Below are 8,831 nucleotides of genomic sequence, written 5' to 3'. Positions count from 1 at the left end.
CGCCCTGCTGAGTCTAAGTTGACTCTGTGAGCAGCTCGCTTAGCCGCCTCGTCAGCTGCCTCGTTCCCAGGCACCCCGATGTGCGCGGGCACCCAATGTAGTTGAACCGTGGCCAGTTGGCTAACTGACTTGTAGATATCTCGAAGAATGAACTGGCCTGAGGGGCGGCCTGGATTAGCCACGGCCCTGAGTGCGGCTTGGCTATCTGAGAAGACGTGGATCGCCTGGGGGGAACGTGGTATCTCCGCCTGCAGCGCCAGTTCAATTCCTCGTAATTCCCCTGCGTATACCGTGGAGTCCTCGTCGGTGCCGAGGTGGCTGCCTCGTTCGTAGCCTCCGCTGCGTAGGCTGACCGCGGCAGCCCCAATACCTCCCTCGAAGCCACTGCCGTCCGTGTATGCCACGGCCGAGCCAGTTTGGCATACCCTGTCATGCTCGGCCAAGGCTTCCTTGCGGCTCCCGATTGTCACCCGGACACGCGGCTGCCACGGGGGGCATGCAAATGCGACTCTCTCTTCCCACTCTCGGCCCGGGGGCAGGCTGAGTGCTGCTCGCCTTCCCCACCGTAGCGCTTCCAGGGGCGTGGTGCCCCCGAGTTGCTTTTGGTTCGCCGACCGAGCTCGGAGCAAGCCCTGGGGACGAGTGAACCGGGGTCCGGTCTGGATTCTTATCGCGGTTTCCTCGATTGTGCGTTGCATGAGCCATTTGATCGGTATTAGGTGGAGCTCGGCATTGAGTGCCGCAGCTGCGGTGCCCTTAAAGGCGCCGCTGATCAGGATCGCTGCTCGCCTCTGGATTTGAGCAAAGGCGAGTTCGACCCTTGTCCGCTCGCTTGCATTCGTGATATTGCCTGCCGGGCAGTACCATGCGGAGATGCCCCGGAAGAGCTGGGGAATTACCACTGCACGGTAGGCCTGCCGCATAAGCTGCAGCGAGGCCCCCCAGGTCGAGCCGGCTAGGCCGCGCAGGGCCTCGAGGCTGCCACTCGCTTTCGCGATGGCTTTAGTGCGGTGCGTCTCAAATGTGAGGTGCTTGTCGAGCCAGACCCCGAGATAGCGGGCTGACCCGCTCGGTTTAATGGTCACCGGCGGCTCGCTTGGAACCTCGACGGTGAGGCGGTCATGGCCCTCCCAAACCTCTTCGCGGGTGCCTTCCCACGTATCGGTTTCAGGGAGTTCGCCGAGTTCGCGGTAGTCGATTTCGGTGGTCGCACGCGGGTTGCGGAAATGGATCAGTTCAAACTTACCGGGGGCAAAGGTGGAGGCGTGCCGCTTGGACCACTGCATTGCCCGGGCCAGAGCCTGCTCGAGTAGTTGCTTGTTCCGTGCGTATGTCCTCGAGATCGCGAGAATCATGGCGTCGTCGACCCATCCGAAGGCCTCCAGTTGGTCGGGCAGGGCCCGCCAGACACTTACCCCCTTAATTAAGGGCGTATTGAAGAGAAGAAAGAGGATCGGCGAAATCGGTGAACCCTGGGGGATGCCGTTCGGGGTGGGGAGCACCCCGGAGATGAAGTCCTGCATGCGTAGCTGTGTTGTCCGGTTCTTGAGGAAGGCCTCAATCCACGGGGCTAACTGGCCCAGCCGGGCCATGTGGATGTTATGTATCAAGCGAGCATGGCTGACATTGTCGTACGCCTCGGCCACGTCGAGGAGGATCATGCTTACCACCCGGTCATCCCCCCATGCGCGGCGGATCCGGTCCAGAATTAGTTGTATTATATGGTCGACTGAGATGCCCTTGCGGCCACCGAGGTGAGTCCTCGGAAGCAGCCCGTGCTCCTCGCAGGCGTAGGCAATTCGGTTAGCTACCACCGATTCCAGTAACTTACCGAGAGTGTTCAGCAGCGCGATTGGTCGGTATGACTTGGGGAGAGTATAGTCGCGGCCGCCACCCTTCCTAAGCACGACGGTGATCGACCTTTGGAAGTGTGCCGGGTTGTGCCCGGCTCGCACGCAGGCGTCAAAAATCTTAGTTAGGCAGTCGATAAAGACGGGCTCAGGTGCGAGGCAGTGCCAGATGCGGTTCGGGATCGCGTCGAAGCCGGGGGCTTTGTCGGGGGGCGCCCTTCGGATCGCGTCAGCCACTTCGGTGGTCGAAATCGGGGGGAAATTGATCGGCTTCGGGAGCCTTGCGGCAGCGATATCGGTAAGGTCAGCCTCAGGGGGCTGCGGGAAGAAGGCTTGCCGAAAGGCTTCGGCTTTCTGTTCCATGGTCTCAGCCGGGCCGTCCGGCCCCTTGAGGATCGGGATGATGCCCTCGTCTCTCTCGCGGTTCCTCGCCCACTTGGCCAAGCGCCAGAGCCCTCGCGGGCCCGCCTCGGCCACTCGCTTAACCGTATCGCGGTGGTGCTGCCTGAGGGCCTTCTTAAAGATCTTCCCCTTTCGGTTACGTAGAATAGTATAGCGCTGCCAGTTCTCGAGAGAGGTGTTCCTCCGGTACGTGCGGTAGGCCCGGCGGGTTTCCTTGACTGCCTCCCGGCAGGCTGGGGTAAAGCTTGGCTTAGCCCACGCGCTCGGCTTGGCCCACGGTGTCGCTAGCTGGATGCCTTGCTGGACTGTCTCGATTAGGTGGTCGGTGGCGTGTTCGATCTGCTGCTTGCTTGAGGACGCCCCGGAGAGGCGCGTCCACGGAGCCTGGTAGAGGTTCTCGGTCACGAATTTTCGAAGCTTGGCGGTGTCGGTGCTTGCCCAGGCCCTTCGGGGCGTTGCGGGGGCCTCGGGGGTGCTGAAATCGAGGGTGGTTTTAATCGGGAGGTGGTCGGAATCGGCATGGTGTCTCTCGTCGACGAGGCAGCTAACCAGCCGGTGAGAGATGCCCTGCGTGCCTAAGACTAGGTCGATAGTCGACCCCCTGCCTTCCTTCTCCCATGTCACCTCCCCGTCGTTGCCAAGAATATCCAAGTCCGCGGTGTCGATGAGCGTGAGTAAGTCCTCTGCCTGTGGATCTGCTTGAATCTCTTCCCCTCCCCACCACGGGTGGTGGAGGTTGAAATCTCCGAGTAGCAGCCACTCTTCGTTGGCCAGTCGGTCTGCAGAGGCAGGGACTAACTGGTTGAGTTCTTCCATGGCGCTTCGGCCTTCCCAGTTATATATATTCAGAATATGGATGATTTTTCCGCATGCGGTGTGGAGGCGGAGTTCTTGGATATCGCGTGTATGCTCAATATGCTGCCAACTGGTCTGGCTAATTCGTCGGTTGATAAACATGCAGACCCTGGCTCGCTCGTCGGTTGACGGGTAGAGCAGCCGGTGGGTTCGCCCGAGAGGGTGGTGCGTGGTGTTCTGGAACGGATTATCCCATGGCTCCTGGATGCAGATCAGGTCGGCGTCCGCCGCCCCCGGCTCACGCAGGAAGTGGGCCATGACGACGTCTTTTGACCGGTTGACATTGTACTGTATGAATCGGAATGGTTTCTTATTCATGGGAAGAATTGGCTCGGGTTTCTTGGTTTAATTGGCTGGTCGACATGCTGGTTAATCTGCTAACCGGCTTCGATCTTCTGCGGCGGGCTGGGTCGTAGATGATCGCGCTTGGGCTCTCGCCGGTTGATTCGCGGCGAACTCGTTTTCTCGGGGACCGCGCCCGTTCCATACTCTCCTCAACTTCCTCAGTTCTCTCACCCCTCTGCCTTGCCGGTTGGCGCGCGGCGTATCTGCCAGAGGTGAGTATCGGTGACCGGTTGGTCGACTGGCGGCTGCGGCCGCGTTCGCTGGTTGCTTGCTCGGTGGTGGTGAGAACCAGGGAGATCCTCGAAGGATCAGACCGGTTAGTAAGGTTGGTTTCGCTTGCCGACATGGATCGGGTGATTCGTCTGGCCAGTCGGTTAGGCTTGGCCGGTTGGCGGAACTGCTTTAGCAGATGGGCTGCGTGGTAGCCCTCACCGCTGGCGCCCGCGGTTGACACCTCGGTGAGCGAGCTCAACTCAGATTGACCGGTTGCTTCGTAGGCCAGCTCGCTTGCCAACTGGCTTGCGGCAGAGGTTACCTCAGCCCTGTCGCTCTCCCCCTGGTCCTCGCTGGTAGACCCTCGGTCTGCGTCGCCGGTGAGCCTCGCTGGTTGGTGGGCCCGCTGGCTGTCAACTAGCCTCGCCCCAAGGGGCAAGGCGTTTCCCCCAGTTCCCCTGCGCTTCTGGCTGCGCGTGATTCGCGGCACCGACGCTGCCTCGGCCGGTGTCAGCTCCCCCGCGTCTCGCATCTCCACCTCGGGGCCGCTACCCCCGGAGGCAGGGGTGGGGAGCGAGGTGTTCCGTTGGGCGATCTGGGCCCCCGGGACTGACTCCGGGGGGACTGCCGGCCGGCGTACGGGGTGGCGGCGGTTCTTGTTATCGAACTGCATCGCCTTCGCCCGCTGCTCCACCCACTTGGGGCAGTCTTTATTCCATGCCAGATGCGCGCCCACGCAGTTGGCACACTTCGGTTCCTTGATGCTTCCCTTGTCCGGGCACTCACGGGCCGCGTGAGCGCCGAGGCAGTGGACGCACTTGGGCTTTGAACTAGGGCAGGCGCTTCCAATGTGACCAAATTTCTGGCATTTAAAGCATTGACGGATCCGCAGGGACCTGTCGTAGAACTCCGTCGCGAGAGACATGCTTTCCCAGATGACGTCCCGGTCCAGCGCCTTGTTCGCCGTCGCAGGATCCACGAACTCGATCACGAACGAGCCGTGGCTTTTGCTGGGTTCACCCGCGAGCCAGTTGACCCGGTCGATCTCGGCCTTCTCTCCCCAGCAGTGGCTGTTCTGCGTCACCAGTCGGTCGATGATCACCTCCTGGTCGTGGGCGAGGTCCGCAGAGCCCCTGGGGACGCCGTGGACGACCACCCCGTACGTGGGCCGGCGGATCACCGCGTCCCGGTCAAGGGCTTTGGCCCACGCGGGGTGGCGGCGGGCCACCTCCGCCTCCGCAGCGGACCGTAGGGTGAGGCTCAAGTCACCTGACATGAGTTGCCGCGCCGCGCAGAATTTTACGCCCGCCAGAGGGAGGGAGCCCTCGGCCATCGCCAGCCGGCGCCGCGCCTGCTCCGTGTCGTGTAGGATCCTCTCCGGCTTGTAGCCGCGGTAGCGTTTGACCATGGCCGGAGACCCGAGCTTCACGATCACCTTGTCGGCGTCGCGGAGCTCGGGGGGGCTTGCAGGCTCGGTGCTGTTCGTCGCGTGGGAGATCGATGCGGAGGTCGGGGGAGGGGCCTTTCGGGCCGCGGCCGCCCAGGACGTGATCGAGGGCAGGCCCTTGGTCGAGATCTCGAGGGTCTTGAAGTGCTGGTTCATGTTGGCGCGTAGATCTCGCACCTCGCGGTGGAGGGCCTCGTGCGACGCCCACCAGTCGGCGCCGGGAGGGTGCTTCAGCAGTTCGGCGAGGAAGGCGCCGACGTGGGTCAGATGGTCCCGGACGGGCGTCGCGATGCTCTTCGAGTGGGCTTTCGCGTGTTCCAGCAGGTTCCTGTTGTCGTGTAGAATGTTCATGGCGCGGTCCTGTGGGTGGTCCCCTGGCCAGGTGCCCCCGCGGGCGGCCAGTTCCGGCCACTCGCGCGCTGCAGGCGCCATGCCTCGAAAGACCTCACAAATTTGGGGTCAAACGAAAGCGGCTGCAGTTATTGGCAAACTGGCGAATTTTTGGAGCTTTGGGGCGTGTTGTGGTGGCGTAATTTCAAAAACTAGGTTCTTCGCGAAGTTGTTGTTTAGGCGTTGATCCCAACCGCTGCGGCCCGAGGAAAGTAAGCCCCCTCATTAGCGCTCTCGGTAAAGTTCACAAGGACGGCGGAGCCGTGTTTGATCTGCTTGTGGAGTATGGGGCGAAGTTGGACTCCGGGCTCTTCTTTAATGCTCTTGTTTGGGGCACGAATTCGGCAATCAAGACTCAATTCCTTCTTTCCAAGGGTCTCGATCCGAATGCCACGACCTCCGCAGAATGGGGCACGCCTTTACATGCCGCGGTCCTGTTCGAGCATGAGCAGGCTATCGAGGCTCTACTGGCTGCTGGCGCAGATCCGATGGCTCGATCGGAGTGCGCGAAATTTGGTAATCGAAGCCCTACAGAGCTTGCCGAATCGCGGTTACGGAGATGTTCTGAAAGTTCTGGCATGAAAGATACATGTCAGCGGATACTCAAGCTCCTTACTGATACACAAATCGGCCATACTACCTCAGCGACGAAATGGAAGATCAACAAGCAGCATACTACCGTCACGAAAAAGTCGCAGATTTCTGAAGATGCCGAAGCGGGTTTAATGGCTTATAGAGCACGGGTGGTGAGAGCACCGGCTAGAAAAACCAAAAATGCCCCGAAGAAAGAGCAGAAAAACACCGCAAATAATGGTAGTGTTAGCAGCCGAACACGGAGTCGAACTAAGTCAACTTCCTGATTAGAACATGAGCTTATTCAGTCTTGTGAGCAATGAAAGATACTACCGCTTTGTATAATCTGAATTTATTATCTTAGAAGTAGATAGGGCTGCCCCTCCTTCATCCAGTCCATTACTGGTATGCCTGGATTTATTCCCTCGTCCCACGTCGGTCTTTGACAGCTTTTCTCTAGGTTTTATTGAATAGAAATCGTGTTTATAAAATATGGGGCATAAACTTACTCCAGATGAAACCTAGGAACTAGCTGTAAGAACTACTGGATAACAGTGATGGCCTTTTAGTCAGGCAAGCAAAGAGGGTGGCACAAATACCAGGTCTACTATAAAGCTATCTAGCTACTTAATCTTCTTCTGTGGCGGAGTCTGTATTCAGTTTCTGTTGAGCAACCCCCAACCCTTTTCTCGCCATCTTGTGGGACCACAAGCCAATTGTAGGATGTTTTTTTTTTTTTTTTGCGACTGAAGACAGAATCATTACAGCACACTACAAAGCCCCTTCAAAGCCCCTCGGCAAACACAAATTTCTGCCGGCATTATTTCCAAGCACACTAAGCCCTGTACTGGACTCTACGTACATCTTTAACATCCCCACTAAGCACATTGAAAAAGCAGTGAAAACCGTTGATGGCGACTAATCCAGACGGAGTAAGCCCGGTCTAACTTCTCAGGCCGGAGATTGCGGCGGGGTTCGGTTCCTGAACTTTCCGGGTTGTATGTCAGAACCGAAAATTGATCTGAGACCCTGGGACGCTACGGATCTACTAAAGTGAAACCATTGACAGCTAGCCAACATACTATCAAGCCTTTGGCCCTTTGATGGTCTTAACCCCACTCATTGATCTTAACGGACTAAGAAGGCGTGACAGAATCGTACCCTTACAGGCGATCCGCCGGCGCGTCGGCTGGTATGAGCTCGGAGAACTAGGCTAGTTTCCCATGGAAGCTGACTTCGACTGTAGAATACTAAAAAGACTGGTACAACAGATTCATTGTATATGGTGAGGTTTTCAAAGTACTACAAAATACGTACAATACCACCCATCATTCACAATTGGTACAAGCGTCTTGGGATAAGTCCGAGCATTAGCCGAAGTATCCCTTACGGTACCTAACTATATCTTAGCCCTAGTCTTGCTAAACCTCCTACTCTCGTAAAATTCAGCCTGTGGACTAAGCGTGAGGTGCAACTGACCTTACTCGCCTCGCTTCTTCCAAATATACAGATATCTTGTCAAAATGTCGAAGTGGGGGTTTCTTCCTGGTTTAGGCAGGGATGCCGTGACTCAGTATTCTACCAGAATTTTGCAATCTTCCTACTATATATCCTGCCAGTTTATATTGAATTTCCCTTATATCTTTTTCTCTCTTTCTAGTGATGTTTGCGTCTCTCTCCCTGTCCCTCTCTTACTAAGTTTCAATCCCTTCGCGATATACTCGCTTCCTTCTTTGTTTTTCCCTCCCTTGCTCTATCCAGAGCCGTTCCTTAAACTACCTACTCCCTCTTCCACACTCGCCCATACGCACTCATCCAATCATTCACTACACAGTGCAGGTTTCTTTACTGGCCAGCGCACCTGAACGGTCATGAGAGCCTTGTGGATACTTCTAGCATGGCTTGCATTTGCAGTCTCTGCAACCCCGTTATTCAATGGCCGACTCAAACTGGCAGAAGGCACATCCCCGTCCGGCCTCGTCGCGAAACGGGCTGACACTACCGCGACCAATCTATCAAGATAGTTGATGACAGCGACAGTAGCAGCAGCAAGCGCCGTGGGTATTGCAGCGGCAGATGCAGCGGCGAAGGCAGCGTAGGATTTCTCCGACTTGAAAGGAATGTTACCAGCACGATTAGGACGACGGCCGCGGCGGGGACCAAGGACCTGGCCAAAAGAATGGTGCTGCCGGGTGATAAATTGGGAGTATAATACGAGAAAGCAATGCCCAAGCGCACAAAGCAGATCGTGTTCAAGAAGAGTTGCAAACGAGCGACTGATACGAGTGCGGCGATAATGCATGAATTCAGCCGTGCTCAATAGACCGAGTTCAGCACCGGAGTCGAGGGTCTCCATGGGTGTACCACGATGTATATCATTAGCCGCAAGGCCGTGTATATTACGCATTGGTGGGAGAATGTCGCCTTTGACGCCGTCGCCTGGGACGACGATTGTCAGGCCTCCGGGCTGACGAGGTGAAAGGCCGTTGTGGCTTCCTACCGGTTATCGTTCTAACCGTCTTGCTGTTAAGGATACTGCGTCCCATTTTAAGTTGGGTCTAGCGTAGTTTCATGATGGAGTTGCGGAAACAATCAGAGTGTAGGCTGTCCTGCCGCCAACTGGCGCAGCTCGCCGCCGGCTCCGTGGCCGCGGCCCTGGGCCAAGCCCTGACGAGCCCGCGGACTGGCTGACCTACCTAACCGGCCAGGGCCCCCCAGCCCCCCGACGCCGCGCCCCAGCCCCAGGCCCGCCGCCC

At 57.7% G+C, this 8,831-nt stretch overlaps 3 protein-coding genes across 3 annotated transcripts; 1 reads left to right on the top strand and 2 right to left on the bottom strand.

The window, feature by feature from the left end:
• Positions 1–3,704: 3,704 nt before the first annotated feature.
• BO97DRAFT_231204 (uncharacterized protein) lies at positions 3,705–5,645 on the bottom strand. The gene is made up of 2 exons (XM_025690729.1): positions 4,677–5,645; positions 3,705–4,018 (listed from the first exon to the last, which is right to left on the bottom strand). Exons 1-2 carry the CDS (start codon positions 5,542–5,544, stop codon positions 3,984–3,986), a joined length of 903 nt encoding a protein of 300 aa, XP_025546993.1. The 5' UTR covers positions 5,545–5,645; the 3' UTR covers positions 3,705–3,983.
• A 36-nt stretch (positions 5,646–5,681) lies between these two features.
• On the top strand, positions 5,682–6,116 carry BO97DRAFT_321376 (ankyrin repeat domain-containing protein; the record flags this gene model as incomplete). Its single annotated transcript, XM_025691283.1, has 1 exon — positions 5,682–6,116. A coding segment is annotated over one exon (435 nt), but the record flags the coding sequence as incomplete, so codon positions are not given.
• Positions 6,117–7,894: 1,778 nt separating this feature from the next.
• On the bottom strand, positions 7,895–8,621 carry BO97DRAFT_428880 (uncharacterized protein; the record flags this gene model as incomplete). Its single annotated transcript, XM_025697329.1, has 2 exons — positions 7,895–8,514; positions 8,576–8,621. 2 exons carry the CDS (start codon positions 8,619–8,621, stop codon positions 7,895–7,897), a joined length of 666 nt encoding a protein of 221 aa, XP_025546991.1.
• Between the last annotated feature and the right edge of the window lie 210 nt (positions 8,622–8,831).

Source organism: Aspergillus homomorphus (genome assembly GCF_003184865.1).
Source record: "Aspergillus homomorphus CBS 101889 unplaced genomic scaffold BO97scaffold_57, whole genome shotgun sequence".
Lineage (NCBI taxonomy): Eukaryota > Fungi > Ascomycota > Eurotiomycetes > Eurotiales > Aspergillaceae > Aspergillus > Aspergillus homomorphus.
This window is presented reverse-complemented; position numbering and strand designations above follow the sequence as displayed.

What these genes read in the sequence shown, in the direction of transcription:
- BO97DRAFT_231204 (XM_025690729.1), bottom strand. Translation starts at nt 5,544, where the DNA reads ATGGCGCCTGCAGCGCGCGAGTGGCCGGAACTGGCCGCCCGCGGGGGC. An exon ending in CTGGCTCGCGGGTGAACCCA is followed by an intron (nt 4,019 to 4,676) that starts GCAAAAGCCACG and finishes AGGGTCTACCAG; the next exon opens with CGAGGACCAGGGGGAGAGCG.